We start from the raw sequence: 25,314 nt of genomic DNA on the forward strand, positions 1-25,314 counted from the left end.
ACAAATTAGCCCACAACGGCACCGCCGATCCATTCGAATGGCGGCGGTTCCGTTTCTCGTCGTTCAAATCTACAGCATCAATTATTCATCTCTTAATTTGCCTGCGGCTCAAGGCATCCTGAGAACCAGACGAGACACACGGCAGCGGCGACGGCAGCATCGCACACCGGTGGCCGACGTCATGGCAGCCAACCTAGCGAAAAGACGCTACCGCGAGCAGTTCAGAAGCTCCGTAAACTGTCATCGATGCAACGCACCACCACCACACAAAGATGCGGTCAACAACGCACCACCGCAAGGACCCAATGGCAGATGGCCTTGCTAAAAACGTGCACGTAAAACGCACGGGGTGTAAGGAACGAGAAAAATCCAGCCTACCTTTTAGCTGGCTTCGCAAAACATACACCAACACGTCACATGTCCCGAGACACAAGGGGTGGAAATGAACTGGAGCTTGCCACATGTATCCATCATATTTCGTACACAAATGTACACATCCCGTGTCTAGAAGTGTGAAAGATTTGTGCCTCAATTCGACACCAAAGCAACGACGATCGTCTTCATCAGGTTATGTGCCTTTTTTTCCTTCTTCCCTTTGACGTACATCATCATTATAGTCTCCACTCGACATAGTGCACTATGTATGCATATGGGGAGAGGAAGAAAAAGCATAAAAAATAGCACACCAGATGTACTCGGCCGGCTTGGCGGCAGGCACGCGCGCATGCCTTGCTTTTCTGTTACCAACGTGTGAAAGCGTGATTGGCGAGCGTTTTGCGAGAATTGGAAATGCTAGAATTGCACCACACACGTGCGAAAGTGAGACGAAAAAGTAGGCTATGCTTACTTACAGCCTGTCTCCACATGTTCGCTGTACTGCGCTTCTGTTTATTTTTTACTTCTTGCAACGTTATGTGAAACATCAAGCAAGGATATGAAGGATCGACGAAATTATGACCACGAAGGAGATTATTTTAAAAGAGCAGAATGACGACACGGTGTCATATTTGTACAACGTGAAACATCACATCACTCCCTTTTGCAAACGAAGAGAGATTTTATGCTGCCAACGCGATGCCGCTGTATGAAAGGGAGAAACCAATTATAATGCCACAGGAAGCGTCTAGAATAGCAGCATGAAATCTTCAGCTGCAGTGCGAGAGTGCAAAAGATAGGAATGGAATGAGTGAAAGAGAGCATAAGGGTGCTAAGGGCCAAGAATATCGACTGTACATATCGGGGAAACATGAAGCGTGTGTGCATAAATACGAGTTCCTCCATCAACCAACGCAAGCAGAGGGGATGATGATTGTTTCCGAGTGCCATTTTTGTAAAAAGGGAGAATAATAACCAATCGAATCTCGGAAATTCGGGATGTCACTCGTGAGTGAAAAAACATATTAGCGATTAAACGTACGCGGAAGTATTATGAAAACATATATTAATATTTACTATCTTTCTACGATTAATTGGAGATTTTTCGTTATTTGACCTACAATGGGTAGGGCTAGTTATGATTTTCAACTAGTTCAAAACAGCCTAGTTAGTTAGTTATTTATTTAAGAACGGCCTGGCCGTATTTAAAATCAAAACAGCCTTGGTTCTATGGAATTCAGTAGAATGTGGAATTTGGCAATTTCGCTTTTCCTCCACCCGGATGCTGACCTCTACTCAATTGGACCACCAAAAAACTTCCAAGTCTAGTGGTCTGAACTACCGGTTTCGAGTTGAGCATTGTATTGCGTGTAATACCAAGCCCCTTCATAAAGTACTTAAGAAAAGAGACAGCTTATTAGGGTAAAAAATACGTACATGAAGTGTAGTGTACCTCGTGTTCTAACTTTGTAAATCATATTGCTTTCCCCCAGTAAAAGTAGAAATACAGATATATATTAATATATATATATATATATATATATATATATATATATATATATATATATATATATATATATATATATATATATATATATATATATATATATAATACATATATTAAAAAAACCCCTGACAAACATAGAGTTTTGATATTGGTATCAAAAGTAGATAGTTCAGGGTGTAAATGGATCACTATCAGGGGCCAACATGTCGTCTTCCATAGTAAGAGTTTAACGAGATACAAGCACACCGAAAATTTTGTCAGCTAATGGAAGGCTCCTAACGAATCCAATGATGAAAGGTAATTAATATATAACTTTATCGTAAGAGAGTACGAATGACGAAAGAGGAATAATTGAAAGGAAGAAAACAACTTATCTCTGAAAAATGTAAATGAAGATGAATAAACAACCCCAGTGTGCTAATATGGCATCAGCGATGAGTTTAGGATTTGGAGTTTGGATTGAACAATCGAGTGCTTACCTTTTCTCAGATGTCGAACCATAAATCGAGCAGTATTGCATCCGTCGCTGCTCGAAACACTTAATGACAGGTAGGTCCACACGAACGAAAACAAAACCACACCGCAAGAACAAGAGTCAAACACTTATCCACCGCGCTAGCTCATCGAATGCCCGGCACATCCGTCCCGTCTGTATAGTTTTCCGAACTTGCACTAATATTTCATCGCATAAGACGTAGCCAGAGAGCAAACGAGAAAGAAGGGACACAAAAAAACGAATGCTCTGGCATCACACAAAACAACGACAGTGACGCGAAAATCATCATTCCACTGTCATTCGGTGGGAGCTGCAGGGCGTAAGAACGGCATATTGCGGACCTCCGCCACACATATCGGTTCGATTTCGTCGTCAGCCTTTGCCTATCAGAGACTACTATAGCGTATGTGTGTGCCTTGATGTCGATCTTTTTAATTCCCTTTTGTGTCCGCGCAAACCCTTACTCTTCCGTATGTCGTCACTCACTCGCTAGTGCGGGCGCTGATTCTCGGAAACACGAGAACCACGATCATATATCGATTATATTGCTGTTGTTTCCTACTCGATAGAAACCCAACGTTTTCAGCGTCATTTCCCACCATCGAGGACGAAGCTAATATTCTACAGTGCAGCCTGATTTATCTGGTCTATATGTGTTTTGATATACTTAAGCTAATACGCCTACTTATTCTGCGGAACCCAGGCTGAAGAACAATGATCAAAGAAACCCTTTAACGATACCGCACACCACACTAACGAGCATCGTTTTACACTCTCTCCATCGTTCAGCTACTTTATGCTATCGGTTTCGCCTCTGCTTTAAAAAAAGCAGCAATGTGTGCCTCAAGAAGAAGCCCGGAACCGGTTGCGTATGCCAAAGCGCGGTTCCCCGGCACAGGTGCGGGCACCTCAGCGCGCATAAGGCGGACTACAGCGCCGCGAACCACAGTGGAAAAGAAGGAAAAGCCGCCAGTCCAATCCACTGGATCGACTCTGGTAGCGAAAGAGAAGTAGCCTCATCGAAGCAAACTGTTCGTCCCGTTCTCATCTCATGCATGCATGGCGTTTCGGTGTCCAAATCCTACTTGTGTTCTTAAAAATTCGCATACTGCTCCTGCTCTACTCTACCAAAGCCTACTGTAGCTGAACATAAACGATAAGAAAACCAATCCTCCTATCCACCTTGCCCATATATACCCAAGCGACGACAGTAGCGGTGTTGTTATGCACCGTACATTATATGGAACTCGCTACAGCAAGCCCTACTCTTCCGGCCCACCCTATTAATCTATCTGTCAGGTTCATCCAGCTTCTGCTATATTACAATCGTGCTACGAATGATACACTAATTCACCGCTGCGCGTCGCCAGCAGCAGCGTTGTTGTTTATTCCTTTCCTTTCTCACCACACCAGTGGTGGGCCAGCTTCCATGCACCTTGAGTTTCTTTTCTTTTTATTCGTTTGGTGTATTGTGTGTGATTATTTGCTTCTTCTTTAGGCGCGCGCGCTCTATGCTTTCTTTCTGCGTTATTCGTCTACCTTCTCGCGTCCCGCGTGCTGTCTTACGCGGGTTATGCTGCCAACATTTCGAGCACACGCACGCACACACAAACCCAACACGATTCGCATTCGCCCATTCCCGAAAAGGTGCCTGTACCGGTGGGAGGGTGGTACTGGGCGCGCGACAACGGGCCGCGGACGAACCAACGGCATTAACGCAGCGCACCACATACAACTACCACACGCTTAATTGCAATTGAAACGAAACACGTTCGTTCACTCGCCACATATCGAATTGATGGGGTAAAATCCTCCATCTTTGCTCTCTCGCGCTTGTCGCTGACCAAGCTGCCGACACCAATCGACCGGATCCGTCGGGAGAGTGAGTAGCAAAAAAAAACTACATGGTAATGGAGCACGATGACACTTCGGGATCGAAAACGTCACGCCATACATTGTGCGGTGGGCGAATCAATCGAAACGAGTGACATATTCGAACGCACGGCCTGCTTGCTATTTCACGTGTGGTGAAAATACAACGCTGCGCTTTAAAGTTCTTCGCGGGGTGTGCAATTCTTACGAGAGCCACTGTTCCTTTACTTCGTTCTGCGCTGTTCGACCCCGCCCCGAACTAGGAGGAAAGATCGACCAGTATCGGTAGTTGGCGGTCAACGATAATGGTTGGGTGCATTGTTTTCTCATTTCATCATTTGCGGTTTGCTCCATAAAATTTCTTCTTTTCACGCACGACCTTCCGGCACTTTAAAGGCGCGCACATACACGTACACACACGCACAAGTTTACAAACAGCATCCCTCTTACCCCGTTCCGTCGTTCATTCGTTCGTACACCCTGGTAGCACAATTTCTTCACAGTTAAATGCGTTTAAGAACTCATAAAGAAAGCACCATTTCATTCGATAAAGAGAAGGGGTTGATCCTGGAGGGCCCGAGTGGTCGAGGAGGCATGGGGATTGGGGAAGCGTGGATTAAAAATCAAAGCGCACTGAACCGGCCCCGTGCAGGATGATACCGAGGCGACGGCGACAAAGATGGGGGTGAAAAAGAACGAACTATTTTATGGCTTGACTCTTCCCGCATCAACATATTCACTGCTTCACCTCACGAAGGCATAGGTACACCACGTAAACCCACACACTGACGCGTGCGCGTACGCACATAGCCACATACACACACGGTTGGACGATACACTTCTTTCTTCTTCTTGCGAACGGCGTCGCAACGGCGATGGAGACTTTCGGTGAAGAAAATTTGAGGCTCGACAATCGCCCGCTGCTTGAGGTGGCACACAATCGATGCTTTTTGCTTGATGCTTTTACGGTCTCCTAAGTGGCTGCCTTAACGAAAGCGCCACGATCAAACGAAACGCACGCAAGAAAATCCGCCTATCAACGCCCCGCCGGTGGTTCTGAAATCGACCCAGCAAATCTCACCACACAAACGCCAACGCCGAAAAAATCGATCACTTTGCACCGTTCACAGAGCAATGTCGCTGTTCTGCGTATGTTCGAGACAGCAATGAGACGTTTTTAGCCGGCGATACGAAGAAGCACGTTCAAACAGCACGAAAAAGTGTGTGCCGGCTGAAAATCTTGCTTGCTAGCACGCACGGCGAACGGGACGATCCTCACCATTAAAAAACACCTCCATTTTGTTTCTTCCCATCAAGACGATTTTTTACGATTTATATCTCTGCTGGCTTCACTGCGCCGCTGAAGGTTTCGCATGAAGCAGGTGAGCTCATAGTAACTCAATGACAGCCATATTCGATTTGAATTTGACAGCTAAAGGGGGTTCTCACTGGCACGAACAATAAACGGCAAATGATTTGAATGCAACATATCTAATTGATTTTTCTTTCTCTGGAATTCATTTTATGAAGCTCTTGTGGATCATAAAACTACTAATTTGAAACCACGATGTTGCTCAACATTCATTCGTTTTAGATTCACTTAAGGTTTACATCATCTAAAAACATAATTCCAACATAGAGTTGCTCAATGTGGTTTGCACTTATATTAGCAGTTTATTTAACTGCTTTTATCATGTTTCGCCATTTTCTTTGGCGGACGCATTAACTCCGTATCGTCTTCATCCGTCTCATTAGCTTTACACATGTCTACATCTGGATCGGATCCATCTTCTTTCTCCTCATCGCTGATTGCCTCCTCAAGTTCACCGTCAGAATAATCATCGCTGTCCTCGGCCATTGCCTTTTTGTCACGTAGCGAAATAACAACGCCTGCCTTTCCAAACCTTCGTCCTTCAGCAGAGAGCAAAATTCGATTGGGAACCCCTCTGATCGATTCCTTTGATTGTTCTTCACTTAACCCAAAGATAAGACCCCTAAAACGAAAGGATATTTTGTTTGCAACATTAGTTCTTATGTTTTGTAGCCCTTCACAAGACAATCGAAGCGTACAGATTTACAATATCATATGGGCTGCGAAGTTGAAACGGGTTCAGCGCATTACTGGAGATGATGACGTTTTTTGATTTACCGAACGAATGATACCGATGGGCCCTCTTAATGGTTGCCTTTCGCTCGTTTGAGTTGATGATGGCGGGTGCGTATTTTATCTCGAATGCTATGTTCCGATCGACGGCGAGATAGTAAAACTTTCGGTTCATTTTCAAATGACTCGCCGCACTGCTGTACGTTATGAGGTCACAGGCCATTGTTTGACATGCATACTGGAAGCTACTTTCATTCGTCGGCAAGGCCGCTATCAGGTTGTAGCCTCGAAGGTTGTTCGATTTATTAAGTATTAAAGAAACAGACGTATCACTAAACATTACCGTTAGCCTATTGAGTAGTCGAAGTTGTCCACCGATAGCAGCCTGTACAATAAGTTCAAGTAAATGTATTACAAATGCATTATAACAAAGAAAGAAATTGGTTAAACTATTTTACCTTCAACTCCTTCAAGCAATGCGGTTTTGGAATGGCATCATTTTTGTTAGAGATGAGTGCCTTTGATGCATCAAATATTTGCTCGATAGCAATATTCCGATATCCCACTGAAAATTGTATCATATTAATGCGAGAATCCTGCCATAACCTTCATTTGCAGGTCTTACATTCTATTGCTTCCCGAAGAATCGGTTCCAGCACGTCTGTTGCTGCTACGGGTATGCACAGATCCGTAAAACCGGTACACTTGTTCATAATTATCAACGCAATGAATTCTAAACAATATAACGTAACACAAAAGTATACTTTAAGCTTTTTCGTACAATGTGTCAATTTATCAGTCAGAACATTTATATTATATTTTGTCTTAAATGAACCAACCAAAAATTTTACCCAACGAAACACCGGTAAAACGCAACGAGCGTGCGAAAACAAACATTAGTTTTGACACGTGCTTTGTGTATTTCTTATATTCACCACACTGTCAAATTCCTAACGCATATTTTACTGTGTTTCTTTGCAAAAATAAAAGAAATAATCTTTTATAAAAAATGAATGGATATTTCGTTGGTTTTTAAACAGAGCAGTAATAATAAGTTCAATTATAAATCATGTAATTTGTCATTGTTGTTCTAACATAGACGTGTAGAGTTTGGTGAAAAACTAACGTTATAAAGCGTTTTAAAACGCTTCCCGAAATAGTAGATTTTTAAAAACAGTTGAGAAAAAACAGTTTTTTAATTACGTTATTAGTCATTATTAAAAAACATGCAAAAAAGTAAAAACTGAATATTTTAAAATGCATAAAAACATTTAGTTGCTTATACTTTTGATATCATTTCATTCCTTTCAAAAACAGATATTTAAAATTCAATAATCTTGATAATTAGTTAGCCAACTTAAAAATATAGTATGATGTTCTTTTCAAAAAACGTTTTTTACAATTTCCACTCAGTACAATCAAGCCACGATCGCCTTCTGGTTCACGAGGTGTCCTGGCAGAGGAGCCACATGCACGGCTCCCGGGTTGGCAGCAACGTACTTGGCAGCATGAGCCTCAACTGGCAGGTAGTTGTTGTATCCGTAACCGTATCCATGACCGACTCCATATCCTCCATACAGTCCCAGCGAGTTGATCGACTTCAGAGTGTTCACGTTAGCCTGGACAACAGTCGGGGCATACTTCGATCCGTAGTATCCTCCATGCAGACCCCATGGGTTAACCGTCTGCAGAGTGTTCACGTTGGCCTGGATGACGGTCGGAGCGTATTTTGCTCCGTAGTATCCTAAATACAGACCATTGTTATAGCCAGCATACGGAAGCGCGGTCGAGTACGGGTACGATAGTCCATGGTCCAGGACGGACGAGTATCCAAGTCCTGCAAGGGACGAGTAGTGACCCAGACCATCATAGGCGTTCAGACCATACAGTCCCGAGTTGTAGGAATACGGGAGGACTGTCTGCACTGCTGGCAGATAAGATCCGTTGGAGACAGTGGCCAGAGCTAGGACGGCGATCGCGATGAAACCCTGTGGGAAAATTCTTCTATTATTTGTTCACTGGAGCCAATTTTTGTGCTGCATTGTTACCTTCATTTTTCAGTAGGAAAACTGCTGCAGCGTTGGACGAACAATGTTACACTGATGAAAAATCTTTACATTGTTGCTCTTTTTATACCATTTACGAAAGAAGTAAAGCTATGATAGGCAACCTTGGCTTATGAAGACCGAAAAACGAGACACTAGCCACCGGACATTGGGCCGGAAAAAATTTCGCGATCAATGCCAAAAATGTACGCCCCCAATCAATTAAACGGGCGAATGGATTATCAATGAAACAACGATTGCAACATCGTTTAGTCACAAAAGATGGTGTTCAACTTTTTTTACCTCTACCAGTCAATGAGATGTAATAGAAGGGGAATTGCTGAGGACTAAAAACAATGGCCATGAAAAATTAAGTATAAAATGGCAAACCAAACAGACACTCCTCACAGTTTACTTGAAAAAGCTCTACAGTCCAGCCATTACTTCAATTAAACAAAACTTGTGCAATATGAAGGTAGACATTACTAGAATTTTAAGATAATAATTTATATTTAATAGTATAGAAAATTCAAAACGAATTGGAATAACAATTGAAGAAAAATCTAATACTTTCCCTCAGGGTTTCATCGCGATCGCCGTCTTGGCTCTGGCCACTATCTCCAACGGATCTTACCTGCCAGCAGTGCAGACAGTTCTCCCGTACACTTACAACTCGGGACTGTATGGTCTGAACGCCTATGATGGTCTGGGTCACTACTCATCCCTTGCAGGACTTGAATACTCGTCCGTCCTGGAGCATGGACTGTCGTACCCGTACTCGACCGCTCTTCCATACGCTGGCTATAACAATGGTCTGTATGGAGGATACTACGGAGCAAAATACGCTCCGACCGTCATCCAGGCCAACGTGAACACTCTGCAGACGGTTAACCCATGGGGTCTGCATGGAGGATACTACGGATCGAAGTATGCCCCGACTGTTGTCCAGGCTAACGTGAACACTCTGAAGTCGGTCAACTCGCTGGGACTGTATGGAGGATATGGAGTCGGTCATGGATACGGTTACGGATACAACAACTACCTGCCAGTTGAGGCTCATGCTGCCAAGTACGTTGCTGCCAACCCGGGAGCCGTGCATGTGGCTCCTCTGCCAGGACACTTCGTCAACCAGAAGGCGATCGTGGCTTGATTTATTTAACACCGGAAGAAATTTGTAAATAAGTTATATTGGATTTTTTTAAACAATGCAAAATATTTGTCTATTATTCATTTAAAGTCTGTTTTCATATATTATTTCAAAGTTAATATTGCATATAATATTGTATCCTAAAACTAAGCTATAATCATGATAAAGCAGCTCAAAGTAGTTTCATTTTTTCTGATCATTTAATGGCTTAAGTAAACTAGCTAATTATTTTATCCAACCTACCATCAAAAACCAGATAGTTATTGTTAGTTGAAGTGCAAAAATATACAAGATTGGGGTGCTTAGAGACCGAATAGTATTTTCTATGAAAGATTTACATCAGAATAAAAGCATGACTGGAAAAATGAATATTCTGCAATGTCCTTAAAAATGTAAAAACATAAAATCAATATCATAGTATACATTCACACCATGAAACAAAGTACTGAGAATTTGTAAAATATTCTATGAAACGTTTTAGTAAACAAAATTTTGAATAAATTTTAGTGGTTTATCGCAATTTTTTAAAACGATGATAGAAGCGATGATTGTTGATCGAAAATGATGATCGAAACGATGTTAAAATGATGATCGAACCTGTGAAATCCAACTGCTTGGAAAAAGTTAAAATAAACTCGTATTGGAATTCGTCACGTGACTGTAGCACGCTGCCACGTGCAAAATCAGGCAACGCCAATGTTGATAGAATTTTTAAATAAAAACATACTTAACATACCTAATAAAAACTTATAAAGAAATCTGTTGCTTTGATAAAAAAGTTCCAATGTAATTTATTTACACATTTCATCCGAGGTCAAATAAATCAAGCCACGATCGCCTTCTGGTTGACGAGGTGACCTGGCAGAGGAGCCACATGCACGGCTCCCGGGTTGGCAGCAACGTACTTGGCAGCATGAGCCTCAACTGGTAGGTAATTGTTGTATCCATAGCCGTATCCATGACCGAGTCCGTATCCATGACCGAGTCCATATCCTCCATATAGTCCCAGCGAGTTGACCGACTTCAGAGTGTTCACGTTAGCCTGGATAACAGTCGGGGCATACTTCGATCCGTAGTATCCTCCATGCAGACCCCATGGGTTGACCGTCTGCAGAGTATTCACGTTGGCTTGGACGACGGTCGGAGCGTACTTCGATCCATAGTATCCTCCATACAGACCATTGTTATAGCCAGCATACGGAAGAGCGGTCGAGTACGGGTACGATAGTCCATGGTCCAGGACGGACGAGTATCCAAGTCCTGCAAGGGACGAGTAGTGACCCAGACCATCATAGGTGTTCAGACCATACAGCCCCGAGTTGTAAGTGTACGGGAGAACTGTCTGCACTGCTGGCAGGTAAGATCCGTTGGAGATAGTGGCCAGAGCCAGCACAGCGATCGCGATGAATCCCTAGAAAGCGAAGATCAACATGCGATCGTATCGTATTATTATCAATCGAAGACTTCCCACACTCCGTTATCAACTCACCTTCATTTTTACAGTTGAGTGCCTCGATTGATTGGTTTCGATCGCGAAAAGAGCTGCAAGCGAACTGAGATCGTTTGACCGCCGGATCGTCTGCTTTTATAATGACGACGACACGGTTGCTGTTTTCGGTTGTTAGTCCTTGGTGGAACACTTTTTCTTTCGTTTTCCACTTCCTTAAAGAGGCACTATAAAAGATGCCGCAAGCTGTGTCGTCGATATCAGTTCTCAGACAGCTCTTCAATCAACACAGTGCAGTCGTATTCCACCAAAAATCATCAAAATGAAGGTACACGGTTCATTTAAACCAACGACGATCGTTTTTCATAACGGTTTTTTTGCTTTTTTCAGTTCTTCGTCGCAATCATGGCGCTTGCCTTCATCGCTGCCTCTGAGGCGTCTTACCTGCCGTACGATGATGTCCTCTCGTACTCCGGATATGGCACGGAACTCCCACTGTCCAAGGTGGTCGTTGGCTCGTCGTACGATCTTCCAGCGGTCGTGGACAAGTACTCCTATCCCTCGTGGTATGGTTCCTATCCTGCAGTGAAGAAAGTAGTCGAATACCCATCGGTTGCTCCGGTGCTGGCCACTAAGGTCGTCGATAATAGTTACGGACTAGGATACAACAAGCTCGTCGCTCCTCTTGTGGCCACTAAGGTCGTTGATAACAGCTATGGCCTGGGATACAACAAGTACGCCGCTCCTGTTGTGGCCACTAAGGTCGTTGATAACAGCTATGGCCTGGGATACAACAAGCTCGTCGCACCGGTCCTTTCGCATGGCTACGGCCTAGGATATAACAAGCTCGTCGCCACTAAAGTCGTCGATGACGGTCTGTGGAAGTATTGAAAAATTTACATTTGTGATATTGAAGCCCATGTGATAGCTATGCCAAACGAATTAAAACCAGCTCAAAGTTTGATTTTTTAATAATCGTGTTTTCCTGTTTGGCGAAATTGATTCACTTATACACAAAATAATGAAGATTAAACCACATAAAATATCATGCTCGATTATATCGTCATAGTACAATCTCTATTGAGCCTTGTGTTACCTGGCTGTGTTATTTGCAGAAGAACTATTCCTTTGACCAACTTCCGCTTTCAATGCGTGGAAGTGTAACATAGGTGTAAATTTTTCATTTAGCGGGAAAATTATATCTTAGCCAACCAGCTAAAGCAAATTTGAGAATATTATAAGCGGCAGATCATAAGACTATCGAGAAATGATCATTACAATGTCAAAAGCTTTTTCAAATTTCCGTTATTAGTTTCATTGCTATCAGCTCCCAGCGACAAATGCTTTAATTCTGCTAGTAACGTACGAACTTACCACGTTTGAAGCATTTTATTCGACATCTAAATCAGTACCTGTGTAAGTTGACACTTTTGGACAGTACTTTACGACGAGTTGCTTTGTGTGAATTTTTTGTGGGTGTTCTGTAGTGTGGCTTTCCTTTCCATTACGAGAAAAAACAACGTTTAGAACCACGCCGCCGTTACGTCGACTTAATTTACTACATCAAAAAGATGATAAAAAAATGGTTCCACAACGATCAGAGCACGCTTCACATCTTTCTCGGTCCGATCCTTCAGATCCGCTTCATTCTCGTGTCTCATTTACTGAAGCTTTTTATACATTAATCACCCTGCTTATTGGAACTAGATCTACTCTGGTCGTGCTCTTTGCACATGACATGAGTTCGGTTATTTAACAACATATGCGTTCTTCTTCCGGTGAACTAGCTTTCAATATTGTTCTCATTACATTTGCAAGTAACGGTAGTAATATTGTAGTTTATATTACAAATTTTTCTAGCCATTCTGATTCATTAATTTGGGGGGAAAGACAGTTAATTGTAGCATACGCGTATCACCAGTATTATTCAATACGTTAATGCATTAATGAAAGTTTTCCCTTAACTAACATGCAATAATTTTTGTTTACGTTTCTATTTTTCTCTCTCTTTCAACTCTTTTCCGACATGTTCTATACATAAGTTTTTCTCGAGGTTCTAACTCGTCAGGAATGAATAAACTCACGTGCACAGCTGGATTGCTCGATTCATGCATAAGTTCACCTAATCAAATTCAAATAACTCAAGACGAAGAATAGTGTCAATCATTAGCCATCCATTTTTAAGCTATACCGTTTTTGTTCTTTATCTGGAACGCTTTTTGGAGCGTAATTGAATTAAAACTAAAAAAGCGAATTCTTCGCTGCCTTTCTAAAAGCTTTAGCAGGAATGTTTTGGGATCCCATATCGATTTGTTCTCTGATTTCATGTTGATGTTTAAAGGACGGGTCTTTACGTCGTGTTCGGTGTTCATAATTAGAATCATACAATACCACTTGATGGTAACGCTGCTCGTCCAATGTTACTTCTCGAACTAAAAGCAGTTTCGTTGTTTAAACCGTCTATGCGCATGGTTTCTCATTCGCGCAAACAACAGTCGCATTAGAGCTCGTTTAACATACGCCGCCGCATCTTTCTCCAAGCGGGCATTCAAATCACTTAAACGTTACAGCAAACAGACGTGCATAATCGCCTCAGGGCGGTCCGATCTGCACGAGAAGTGCACAGGACGGGAATGGCAAAGAGCGCAAACGGTTGACTACGGATTTGTGAGTCAAATGGTGCTCCGTGTGGTCGATGGAATTTTGGCAGTTCGTTAAAGGCGCAATCAGGAACAGGAAGATGATGCGGGACAGATCATTTCGAGCCCACGCAGCGTGCAATGTCGTCGGATAGCGGCTGATAACGATAGCAATGATTAACAAAGATTATCAGGCGTCGAGACGCAAAGCAAACGCCAGACACGACGGTAGCGCAACGTAATTCTTCCATCCGGTTATCGGTTTGTTCCGCAGGGATGCGCTCATTATACAACTATTCGCTTACACTATTTATCAGTCGTTTACATAGGTTCGATCCGTCACACTCGCATACGTATGGAAATTATGCTCCACGTTCCGAAGACAATCAAATGGGCCATCTCCAACGGGAACATATTGCCATCTGAAGGCATCTCTTCTTTCGTCTGTACGATGACACCAAGCAACGTAACGCTAGAAATAAAACTAAAAAAATCATTCTCTACTGTCGGTTTTACATTATTTATTCTCTTCAATCGATATAGCGAAACTTCATTCTGTTTTCCAGCTGCATCTGTTGGTACCATTCCATTCCAAGCCCAGTTTTTCTCCGTTTTTCCACCACGGAGTATGGCTGCACCACGGATTCCACGGATGCTCGTGGGCTTGGATTCCATCCATCGATAAATGTGTGTATTCGTTTGTTTCTCATGCTCTCTTTATCGTCTCATTCCAAGCCGCGGAGTCGAGAGTGAAATCTCTGCTCCTTCATTTCGTCCAATCCGTTCCCTTTTCTTTTTTTGCTATTGCACACAAAGTGCAACGTTTTTGTTGTTGTTGTTGTGGTTTGTTTGTATAGTATCCTTTTCACGATGATTGCTAATTACTAAATATTCTTAAATGTTGTTAATTTTTTTTTCTTCCTCCATTTACCCCCCGGGGCAGCGGCGTTTACCACTGGCCTCTCTCACCATAAATCACGGGGAAATCACATTCATCCGTCGCTTGCACATCATTGCACATTCACCCGATGATCCCGATCACACTTAACTATGCTGGTTTTGTTGTCCTACGTGCATGCTCGTTTGGCGGAAGGTTGGTTTTATTTCATCTGCTCCGTCTGTCACCGTCCGCTCCATTATCCTGTTTGCCTACGGAACTAATTCTCTGCTTTTCTGTTTATTCCTCTACTAAGCAAACCTACTCCATCCGTCACTTTACGACACAGTAGCAACATCTCATTTCCAGTTGTTCTACTTAGTTTATCGTTCAAACATGCACACCTTTTTTTTCGCCTTTCGCAATTAGGATAGTTCGCCTTTCTTCCAGCCATAAAAAACAGTATTTTTTTCTCTTCGTTGCAATATTATGCTTCACTTTCTCTATATCTCTCTCTCTCTCTCTCTCTCTTAGCGCATCCGTTTTTTCGTATTATGTGTATATGCTTTAATCTTGCTTCTTGTTCGGCAAAATTCTAATCCGATACACAGAATCTGGTTCTTTGTTAGTATTTGATATTCAGTACTGTCCTATTTTAAATTCTAGCAGGATAAAGTTATGTTAATTTCATTATCCGTTCGGTTTAATTTACATTTTATACGCCATCTAACTGCATACCGCTGGTGTACGTGTGTTTGTAATTTGTTTTTAGTTTCAGTTTTGCTACTCATATTCAAAACTGGACAATTTAGACAAGAAATAAACATGTTTCGATTTCAAGCCGCCCCTGAAGCATTCCTTCTTCACTCGGCTTACTCATTCCTGTTGGGTTTAGCCGCTTTTCCCCCCTAACTTGTCCTAGTTAGCATATTGTGTGTACCGTCGTGCTAGTTTGACCATTCCACTGTCCGTACCCCTCAGCAATCACACTTCGCACGGCACGGTTAGCTACTTCATATTACTGCCATTCTAGCGCCTTACATGGTTCTTTGTTAAATTTCGAAAGAGAGAGAGAGAAACTTTCGCGTTAGTTTAGTTAGTCATATTTTGTTAGACTCACGCACTTGCTGCTATTTATTTCCTATCACCTTTGTTGGGTGCACTTCAAGCACTCCTGTTCGCCAATGCTTTCTTTCCCCTGCTCCGCACATCCTTTTACTCTCTCAAAATATTTTAATATAAGCGCGCAAACCTTGTATTCGTTTTATCGGTATAGACGCGCTTGGCAGGTGGCTTATGACAAATGAAAAGTTTTATATACTGCTTACGTACCAACTACCCATTCTACGCCGCTAATCTTCTCCCAATTGGTAGTGTGTTCAAGCAATCACCTGCGTTCGTTCGATAGCTTTTAGAAATCCACTACTTGGCTACCACAAACGATCTTCCATTTTGGCGCACCCGGTTAGCAATCTGTTCTACCTATTCGTACGGGCGCTAGATGATTTCAATGGAATTAAGGTTATTATAAAGGGGTTTCCATTCTGTGGCGAGATGAACGCGAGATACGGAAAACGCATTCTCTTTAGATACACTGTGCTTGTAGTTAGCGGAATAATAACACCGCAATACCAAAGCCGCCACAGAGCGCTGTCGTCGTAGCAATTGCTACGCGTACGCAAAGACAGCAAAACGTATTGCAAATGTGGCTCCCAATTTTCCTACAATTTATACAATGTGTATAGCAGTTTGTACCGTTCATCTCGACATAGCATGGGATATCGCACGGAAAGAAACAAAAAAAATAATTCAGGAAAACATATTGTTCCTACAAAGACTTTTAGGAAAAAAACAAAACAAAAGATCTCCAACTGCAAGGTTCCCTCTTCTAGTCACCTAGTTTTCAGTGTATTACCGTTTCCGTCGGTTCTGCCGCACAACTCTCTTAAGGAGTTCCAAAACATTCAGCGAAATAGGTAAGCCGAGACTAAAACAGTCACTTTGTCTAGACCTTCTCTTCTACTTTCTCTTCAACAGCTTCATGCAGGCTCGGTTGCATGGTGACCGAAAGAAAATTCACTGCATCCTGCTATCTGGCTTGTTGTCGCAAACGCTAACGAATTGCTGTGCCGAAAGATCGTTAGTATCCTTAACATACTTTTCTCTTACTATGCTAATTGCTCGGTCTATCTAATGCTTTCTTCTCCTTTATTCTATATGCTCCGGACATTGTTGGATCGATCGTTGCAATCGATACTTGAGGTTGATAAAGCGATACAGCGTATGAGATTTTCAAGACGAAAATCCTGAGCCACATCTCTTTATATGTGCAACATTTTAGGAGATGATAAATTTACGTAGGGCATTGTTAAGGGCAGGTATATTAATAGAAAATAAGATAACCAAAGGAACTTGCAAAAAAAAAAGAACAAAATATGTCGTAGCAACAACGGTAGCATACACAATCTCGTATTTCCTCCATACGCGTTTGCGGATATTCAGAGCCAGAGTAACGGAAGTGGAGAAAAACTAAAGAAAAATTTAATATTATTCCGCATTTCGTGCGTCCAGATTTTGCCCGCGCAGACGGATCGACGATCGGCGCTCGGGTGTGTCGTGTCGGGAAAAGGAAGCAGCCACGACCGCCCCATCCGCGTTGGGATCGTTACCCGCTACACCACTGTTGTTGTTGATGCTGTTACTATGCGCCGACGGTTGGCCACCCATGCCCTGCGGCCCTCCCATCACCATGCCACTGCTGCCACCAACCGGTACTTGCTGTTGTTGCTGCTGCTGCTGGACACTGCCACTCGCTCCTGGCGGTTGTCCCTTCTGAAGTTCGGCACGGATGAATTGCTGCAACAGGTGGCGCGTTTGCGGAGACATCTCGTTGTTCTTATCACCGACGGCAGCGGCCGCGGCAGCAACTACCGACGCACTGGTGATGACCACACCGGAGTTCGTGTGGCTGCTAACGATGGGTGTTGCTCCGCTGACGCCACTGCTGTTGTTCGCGTTGGTGGAATTATTGACACCGCTTGAAACGACAACGCCACCGGCGCCACCACCACCACCTCCGCCGGCACCTTTTGACGGTGTCGTCACCGAGGCCGAGTTGGTGATTTGCTTTTGCTGCTGTTGTTGCTGCTGTTGCTGTTGTTGCTGTTGCTGCTGTTGCTCGTTCTGGGTAGCGCTTGGCGTTCGGCTCTGGCCACGCTTCATGCTCGTGAACGCGTTCAAATTCGGACGTCCGAACTTGAGCATGTTCCAGTCAAAGACGTAATCGTACACGAAGCCTTGGCGATGGAACAGCGTGCGGAACAGCTTGCGCAGGTAGCAGTAATCCGGCCGCTGGATGAAGTCCATGTGACGGCAGTAGGCGAGGTATAGACTGAACTCTCGCGGGAATCCTTTGCACAGCTCCTCGACCGGTGTGGACAGCTTCTTCTCCGAGATCCGCTCGTACTTCTGGCGCTTGTTGGCCGCCTTTAGTCCCTGCCACGGCAGCGTGCCGAGGTTAAAGTACATCAGCACGTACCCGAGCGATTCCAGATCGTCCCGGCGGGACTGTTCAATACCCAGGTGTGTGTTGATCGACGCGTACCGCGCGGTGCCGGTGAGATTTTTGTTTTCTCGGTACGGTATGTGCGACATGCTGCGCGAGTCCTTGTACTTCTTCGCCAGCCCGAAATCGATGATGTACACCAGGTTGCCCTTCTTGCCGAGCCCCATCAGGAAGTTGTCCGGCTTGATGTCGCGGTGGATGAAGCTGCGCGAGTGTATGAAATCGATGCGCGAGATCATCTGATCGGCCAGTAGCAGCACCGTCTTGACCGTGAAGCGGCGCGAGCAAAAGTTGAACAGGTCCTCGAGCGACGGACCGAGCAGCTCCATCACCATCACGTTGTAGTCGCCCTCAGAGCCGCACCACTTAATCGTCGGGATGCCGACCGCGCCCTGGAGCATTTTGTAGAACTTACTCTCGATGTGCAGCTGCGGGTGTTTCGTCTTGATGCATTCCAGCTTGATGGCGACTTCCTCGCCGGTGGAGATGTTCGTGCCCAGGTAGATATCGCCAAACGAACCGGAACCGATCTTCCGGCCGAGCCGGTACTTGTTACCAACGCGCAGCTCCATCCTGCTCTGTATGTGTGTGTATTGTATTTAGAAGTGGTTTGTCCTTTTGCTTGACGGTGGCTACCGTGCTGCACTTCTTCGCTCGCTAGCGTCCGATTGTTCGACGATTTCCGCCGTTACGCGTATCCGGTCGTATTTACGGTTCAACTTTTCGCAGCCAGAACACTCTCCAGGGTTCTGCTGCTGTTGCTGCTAGTTGCAAAAATCCTTATTCGTTCTTCGCGCTCACGTTGCCAGCCTTCGCTCACTATTGGCGGCTTTCGGTTGGCTCCTCCCGAGCGGGCCTTCCAGCCCAGTTCGGTTTCCGGACAAAACGGACGGTTTACGGCTAGTGAACGGTGGAAGCACCCCGGCGCCAAAACCAAACAGACAGTAAATCGCACACCAACGAGAAAGAGAAATAGAGATAAAAAAACTTTTTATAGCAAACTGTGATGCAAACGTGTTAGAGAATAGAAAGCAGAAAAAATCTGCTTCTAAAGCGCCGAATAATGTGCGCCTCCTATAAATGGAGAGTTTTTACGATCAGTAATATCTCGATAGCTATTTCGTTTCTACAGCAACAAGAGCTTCGGGCACGCTTGCGAGAAGTTAGACGAAACAATTTTTGTTTGAAACTTCATCAGCGTCATCACAGGAAGCCACGGTTTGGCGCGAGATTCATCCCGGGAGTGTTCCAGCGCCGTCAGGATGAGTATAACGTACCAACGGACAATTCGCCTGCCGCATGCGGATATTTTCATCTGGTTCGCAAATGTCTGCAAACTAGCTCGCCCACCCGCAAGGTGATCGCAACCCCAACCCTCTCTATTCCCGTTCTGACCTATGTCCCTCCACCCACACACCGCACACGATCGCATTTGCAACATGCATAAGCATTTACAACAATCATACCACACCGCACGTGCGCGGAATATCATCGCCAAACTGTACCACCTCCTGCCACGCGCGTTGATAGGGGTTTTTCTTCACCTTGAGAGGAGCCGTTTGCGACACGAGAATGAAATGATTCACTCTGTGGCTCTTCGCAACCATTAAGAGACGCCCCAAGAGGCAGCTCTTCTGCTTCACAAACTCTGCCTCTGATGAACCTCTTTCGCTTTCCATGGTGGTGGTTTTTTTTTTGTTTTCAGATCGAGTGTGCCTCTCTTCGGCCTTTGGACGAGGACAAGCGAGTTGGAGCCGTCTGTATCCCCCCCTTCCGTGCGTCCCTGTGCCACGGACAAACCGCAGATCCGAAGACGAAACAATAACACAGACGGGGTGACGGGTGTCTCAAGGAAAATATACGTTTTCACACAGCAGAAAGCCGTGTTGCGACCGGGTCACATAATTGCAACCACCAGCAACAAAATGCAAGTGCGTGTGTGGCGCTGCGTTGGTACGCTGGAGGAGCCTTCATCAGAGGTCCCATCGCTCCGTCAATATTGCCTTTTCCCGTTTCAGCGCATATCATTTTCGCTGGCTCTTTCACCGTTTGCCATCGTTTGAGCAACTAATCTGTGCGCTAATAAAACAATGCTTTGCGTAACCTTTGGCCCATTGGTCGGTCGAGTTTGAGAAAGGTTTTTTTTACAAATCAGAATGAATCATGTTCTTCGCCGAATGGCTGGAGAGAAGGCGTCGCTGAGATTCGGGAGTCTTTTTTGATAAAAAAAAACGTCAATCAATGACGTCGATGACGAGTGTTTGTGCGGGTTGTTGTTTCGTCTCGAGAGCCCTTTCGTCGTCGCTTGCCACAGAATCGGAAATATGACCCGAGCCCACAACACACAACACATTCCCCTGAAGCATCACCGATTCCGAGGAGAGGCTTCCTGCACCAGCAGCTCCGTTCCGGTTCAGAGGAAGCAATTGATATGCTTTACTTCTGGTACCGCCACCCACGCTGGCCGACGCTGGTGGTCGGTGAACGATCACTGGGTGAGGGGGGGGGGGGGGGGCTAGGTCGCCAGTGGCACTGTGAAGAGGAAACGACGGGCTCGCCTTCGCAGCCTCCGTGCGCTGTAACTTCGGTGTGGTGCCATACCGGAGGGAACCGTGAAACGGTTGGGGGGCTTCCTTTTGTGTGTGCAAAACAAAAACCAAAAAGTAGTGTTGGGAAACGGACAAGGCGCCGTAAAAACAAAAGGGGTTGTTCCGTGGGTTGACCGTGCAGGGGGGAAAAGTGTAGGCTGGACAACCGACAAGTGCAGGTGAATAATAAACACCGCGCGCGCCAGGCAACAGGGAAAACGATCGGTCCAAAACGCGCTGGCTGGCTGCTGAGATCCACCACACCACCAGGGGGCTCTCTTCTTCCGTTTGGGTGCGTAATCGAACACGAAGAGAAGATGGGAGAAAGAAAGCAAACCAAGCAACGAGAAGGCGGTTTGCAAGAAGGGAGCGGATCCATGGCAAGACTTGATGGAAAAATCTCTACCATTACCTACACTCGCGTTCACAACGCACACGCACACGGCACCGTCATGCCAACGCGGAAGGAAAACACACATCACATTCGAGCGCGCTCGGAAAAACTCGGAAAAGTCTCAGCCCCCGCGAATGAGTCGTGACGGTGACGGCAGCGAACGGGGAGGGGGGAATAATATTTTCCACGGTCCAACTCCCAGGCTTCAGCAAGATTTTTCACACATAACCAAAACCACAAAGCGAATGCACTTGTTCGTATTGTTTGGCTGTCATTTTGCTCGCTGGCTCGCTTGCTTGTCACTCGCTGGGTGCTGCGCGTTGTTGAGCAGATCCGCACGAAAGGACGGAATGCTTACTCAACACCCAGCGCGAAGAAATGCGTGCGTTCTGTGAAATCACGTACACTCCTAGCGCTCGCTTGTCACTTCCTGTCCGACTGCTGCGGTAGAGCACCCTTGCGCGTGGTTGGGCACCAGCGCTAACCTGCTACACGAGGCAGGCCACCATCTTTCCTCGGGGGGCCACGCAACACGGACGGAAAAAAAAAATGCTGGACAAATTGTGCACTCTCGCCAGCGATGACGGCGCGGGGTCAATTCTTGCCTGTTCTTTTCGCCTTCGTGCTTCCACCTATTTTGCCCTGGCACCTCGCACACTCAGGGCCTCAGCACTGCTGCTGCTGCTGCTACTGCTGTTGCTGATACTGCTTCTTCTTGCTTGCTTACCGTGTCCGTACGTCACTTTGTGACCCTGCTCGGCAGCCACCAGCATACGGGGTGTTTGCTTCTTTATACACACGTTTGCTCCGTCGGGCACTAATTTTTCGCAGGGCGATTCTCCGCGTGTGGTGAGATTCTCCGATGGAATTGACGACGGAACCGACAGTACACGCACCCGCTACCTTTGTTCGCGAATTATCGAGAGCATTTATTTCACGATGCGGATGTTCAGGAACGCACTTTAATGCTTTTGATAATTTTCTACGAACCTACGACGGACCGAACTTCGCTCTTCAAGATTCCAAAGTTCTGTGCGCGCAAGGTTGGTCTAGACCGATTTTCTGCCCGCCATGTTGAAGCTGCGTTTGACATTCGAATGGATCTATTGTCATTCCATTTGGATGAAATTGTACATGCTGGCAAATGAAATGATTATGAGATTAGATTTTGTTTAAAAATATCATTTCAAATGAACTAATTACTCATTATTTTTTAAAAAATATTATAAACTGCCATATGATTACTACCTTCCAGAGAGTTTCAACTATTTAGCTCTAAAGCCACATGTATTTTTAGAATAATGTGCCACGGCAAATGTGTAATAGATTATACATTTTATCTCTTTGAACAATCATATAATAAGTAAAATGAATACTTTTTCCTACGTCTTGCAAATTTAACGTATAATCAAAACTCAAAAATGTTTTTTTCTTCGAAAGTCTCTTTCAAGAGCCGAATGACGTGGCAGTTTTAACATGCATTTGAGAAGCGCCTGACTGACCGATGCAAGTGCAAACAAATTATGCAAGGCAAGAAAATGTTTAAGAACTAGATTTGTTGAGATACTATGATTTTTGGTCACTTTCTTTTACCTGATTTTGATGAGGTCGAGCACGTGATGATGAGGTTTTAATGAGTCGTAATGAGGCCGTAATGAGGTACTATATCACCGTAGACCTTTAGCCGTAACGAGCTACTATATCACCGTAGACATATGATAAGTCTGATAAATGATAAAAATTCAATTTCGTTATAATACTTATACGAACGCTCATATTGCTACATATTACGGCGATCGGATTATAATTCGTTAAGAAAGTACCTCATAGCATGCAAACACGGATAAACCATCCGAAATTTGATGCTTAAATCCATATCATTTGTAATATGTTCTGAAGGAATAAAGTAATAGGTTTATCGCCAGAACGATTATGTTCCGATGCTTTTTGCAAAATAATTTATCATTTGAACAAAACACATGTAAGAACCCCTTGCTAGAGTCAACGAAAAGTTGACTTATGAGTTGCCAATTGTCAAATCATTTGAATGGGTGAACCTTCTCCTTAGTCAAATTATAATCAACAACGCAGCATTAGAAGAAATATTTCGAAGATACAACTTTTTAGTGAAAATGATTGAAACCTTGTACAGCCTGCCTTTTTATCTTTTCGAGGTTCCAAATCTAAAATTAAAACGACCATCATGGTTCCACCAGCCCTCAGCGATGACGGTATTTTCGTTTGTGTTACTTTCGTATTTCCTAGTCACCGGAGGTTTGTGTTAGCCTGCGTGCTCGGTGATTGTATCAGTTCTAATGGAGATGTTTATGGATTTTACAGGTATAATATACGATGTAATCGTCGAACCACCGAGTGTGGGGTCGACAACGGATGAGCACGGACATTCGCGACCGGTGGCGTTTATGCCGTACAGAGTGAACGGTCAGTACATTATGGAAGGACTGGCCAGCAGCTTTCTGTTCACCATCGGAGGTCTCGGGTTCATCATTATGGACCATGCGCACACTACCGGCAAGCCGAAGCTAAACAAAATCCTTCTCCTTGCCATGGGTTTCATCTTCATCATCGTATCGTTCTTCACCACGTGGATTTTCATGCGAATGAAGCTACCAGGCTACCTTCAGCCGTAAAGCGATGCTATCTCAGGGGCGTAGACGTATGATAAGTCTCATAAATGATAAAAATACAATTTTATTACGAAATTACGCATTCGAATGCTTATATTACATCACGATTTGGGCTATTAAAACGCTAACGAATTCGCTGAATGCTACCGAAAAGATGATACGTATACGATGGTGAGTTGTTCTACATTTACAGTCGAATACGGAATGAGCTGGAAATATATGTACATGAAAACATGATTGCATAACTACATGGTGCAACGCCAGGAAAGGTTTAAGATATATACTTAATGAAATCAGATGATTTATCAATAATGTGTTCAAATTCTGCAAATGACAACGCTCCATCGTCATCTAAATCGGCTTCTTCGAGGATATTCTACGACGTGGATGAAATGTGTGATTAAAATAAAGAATACCTTACTTGAAGAGTTATTTTTACTTACGTTTATCAGCTGATCTATATCATTATGTCCCAGGTCGGAATTGTAATCCACCAGTCGTTGTATGACTTGTTTCAGATCGTTTCTACCAATCATATCGTCTCCGTCGAAATCTACAAATATACGTTTGGAATTATTAGTTTGCGTCACACGTCTAACGTTTGCTTCACACTTACCATAAATACGAAATGCATGTTCCGCCTTTACCGATTTTGGGGCGGCATCCGAAAACACTGACATCATATCAAGAAAATCTTCGAAGGTTATGTCCCCATCGTTGCTTGAACTAAACACCTTGCAAATTCTGTCGCCAAAGGGATTGGCCTTCAGCTCCGGATATTCTAGCACCTTGCTCATTGATAGTTTGGCGTTCTTGTTGTGTCCTACTTTTTCCGGGGCCAGATTCTTAAATTTCTTGTGAGCACTGCAAATAAAAGACCACAACGTAGATGTAACTTTACAATTTCCTCAATTGATAAAAAAAATGCATCATTAATACATACTAAAGAATCTCTTTTTTGGTAAAATAAGTTAGATCTTCGTAATCCTGCAGTTCATCTTCACTGAATTGGCTTTTCACTTGACCCATTGCAGAGCCTTTATCACTAAAAGTTTCGAGATGTTACCAAAAAAGAAGACTATTTTCAAACAGTCGTTTAGGTGGAGCAATATTTACGCACAACAAAATAAAGTTTGTTTTCTTCCAAGTGACAATTTGCATAACAAATGTCTACCTGGTGAAAATAACTAAACAATGTAATATCATTTTTGGTTTATTTTGAATTCATATATATATTTTATTTATTTTGTAAAAATTTTAAAAGAAGAGATAAGTTTTTAATATATTAGTCGTAGGTATTTTATTCCATATTTCTGATATTTTAATTTAAGTACGTTTTCCGTAATTTTCAATAGTAAAATGCTGTGGAAATAGATAGGTCGACAGGGCAAAGATTTCGTCGTGTCAATATAAACTTCGCAAAAAGCAATCAAAACATAACTGTTTACCATTCTAATGTCAAAATGTGGTGGATTTTCCAAGCGCGCCGTCATGTTTGTTAAAATTAAAAAGTTAAATTAGACAAAAAGTGAAGTGTAAAATTAGGTATGAATAGAATCGTGATAGCGATTAGTTTGTAGGTATTCGTATATCTTGTGTGGAAAACCCCT

General features: G+C 43.9%; 6 protein-coding genes across 6 annotated transcripts; 2 read left to right on the forward strand and 4 right to left on the reverse strand.

Moving 5' to 3' along the window:
* Positions 1 to 5,913: 5,913 nt before the first annotated feature.
* LOC128725839 (ribonuclease P protein subunit p30) lies at positions 5,914 to 7,067 on the reverse strand. The gene is made up of 4 exons (XM_053819610.1): positions 6,980 to 7,067; positions 6,813 to 6,919; positions 6,321 to 6,739; positions 5,914 to 6,244 (listed from the first exon to the last, which is right to left on the reverse strand). The coding sequence occupies exons 1-4, from the start codon at positions 7,065 to 7,067 to the stop codon at positions 5,929 to 5,931; spliced, it is 930 nt and encodes a 309-aa protein (XP_053675585.1). The 3' UTR covers positions 5,914 to 5,928.
* A 705-nt stretch (positions 7,068 to 7,772) lies between these two features.
* LOC128723838 (shematrin-like protein 1) lies at positions 7,773 to 11,360 on the reverse strand. Its single transcript, XM_053817604.1, is given in 5 exon segments — positions 7,773 to 8,342; positions 10,421 to 10,957; positions 11,036 to 11,086; positions 11,088 to 11,220; positions 11,341 to 11,360. Coding segments are annotated over 5 exon segments (1,311 nt in total).
* Positions 11,361 to 11,386: 26 nt separating this feature from the next.
* Positions 11,387 to 11,884, forward strand: LOC128723839 (uncharacterized). The gene has a single exon (XM_053817605.1). The coding sequence runs from the start codon at positions 11,399 to 11,401 to the stop codon at positions 11,882 to 11,884; it is 486 nt and encodes a 161-aa protein (XP_053673580.1). The 5' UTR covers positions 11,387 to 11,398.
* A 5,172-nt stretch (positions 11,885 to 17,056) lies between these two features.
* On the reverse strand, positions 17,057 to 18,646 carry LOC128726935 (casein kinase I-like). Its single transcript, XM_053820784.1, has one exon. It carries the CDS (start codon positions 18,644 to 18,646, stop codon positions 17,057 to 17,059), a length of 1,590 nt encoding a protein of 529 aa, XP_053676759.1.
* Positions 18,647 to 23,163: 4,517 nt separating this feature from the next.
* LOC128726938 (putative oligosaccharyltransferase complex subunit CG9662) lies at positions 23,164 to 23,756 on the forward strand. Its single transcript, XM_053820786.1, has 2 exons — positions 23,164 to 23,330; positions 23,397 to 23,756. The coding sequence occupies exons 1-2, from the start codon at positions 23,189 to 23,191 to the stop codon at positions 23,705 to 23,707; spliced, it is 453 nt and encodes a 150-aa protein (XP_053676761.1). The 5' UTR covers positions 23,164 to 23,188; the 3' UTR covers positions 23,708 to 23,756.
* Positions 23,748 to 24,789, reverse strand: LOC128726936 (calcium and integrin-binding protein 1-like). Its single transcript, XM_053820785.1, has 5 exons — positions 24,648 to 24,789; positions 24,321 to 24,568; positions 24,148 to 24,257; positions 23,989 to 24,080; positions 23,748 to 23,913 (listed from the first exon to the last, which is right to left on the reverse strand). The coding sequence occupies exons 1-5, from the start codon at positions 24,731 to 24,733 to the stop codon at positions 23,892 to 23,894; spliced, it is 558 nt and encodes a 185-aa protein (XP_053676760.1). The 5' UTR covers positions 24,734 to 24,789; the 3' UTR covers positions 23,748 to 23,891.
* Between the last annotated feature and the right edge of the window lie 525 nt (positions 24,790 to 25,314).

The sequence above is a fragment of the Anopheles nili genome, chromosome 3, assembly GCF_943737925.1.
Source record: "Anopheles nili chromosome 3, idAnoNiliSN_F5_01, whole genome shotgun sequence".
Taxonomy (NCBI): domain Eukaryota; kingdom Metazoa; phylum Arthropoda; class Insecta; order Diptera; family Culicidae; genus Anopheles; species Anopheles nili.

Excerpts from the sequence above, each read along its gene's own strand:
- LOC128726935 (XM_053820784.1), bottom strand. The coding sequence starts at position 18,646 with ATGGAGCTGCGCGTTGGTAACAAGTACCGGCTCGGCCGGAAGATCGGT.
- LOC128726936 (XM_053820785.1), bottom strand. The coding sequence starts at position 24,733 with ATGGGTCAAGTGAAAAGCCAATTCAGTGAAGATGAACTGCAGGATTAC. Across the intron at positions 24,081-24,147 it reads ATATAGATCAGCTGATAAAC|AATATCCTCGAAGAAGCCGA; the intron begins GTAAGTAAAAAT and ends TCCACGTCGTAG. Across the intron at positions 23,914-23,988 it reads AAATCATCTGATTTCATTAA|CTCATTCCGTATTCGACTGT; the intron begins GTATATATCTTA and ends ATATATTTCCAG.
- LOC128725839 (XM_053819610.1), bottom strand. The coding sequence starts at position 7,067 with ATGAACAAGTGTACCGGTTTTACGGATCTGTGCATACCCGTAGCAGCA. Across the intron at positions 6,920-6,979 it reads TCTTCGGGAAGCAATAGAAT|TGGGATATCGGAATATTGCT; the intron begins GTAAGACCTGCA and ends TACAATTTTCAG. Across the intron at positions 6,245-6,320 it reads CCATATGATATTGTAAATCT|GGGTCTTATCTTTGGGTTAA; the intron begins GTACGCTTCGAT and ends CTTTCGTTTTAG.
- LOC128726938 (XM_053820786.1), top strand. The coding sequence starts at position 23,189 with ATGATTGAAACCTTGTACAGCCTGCCTTTTTATCTTTTCGAGGTTCCA. Across the intron at positions 23,331-23,396 it reads GTATTTCCTAGTCACCGGAG|GTATAATATACGATGTAATC; the intron begins GTTTGTGTTAGC and ends TGGATTTTACAG.
- LOC128723839 (XM_053817605.1), top strand. The coding sequence starts at position 11,399 with ATGGCGCTTGCCTTCATCGCTGCCTCTGAGGCGTCTTACCTGCCGTAC.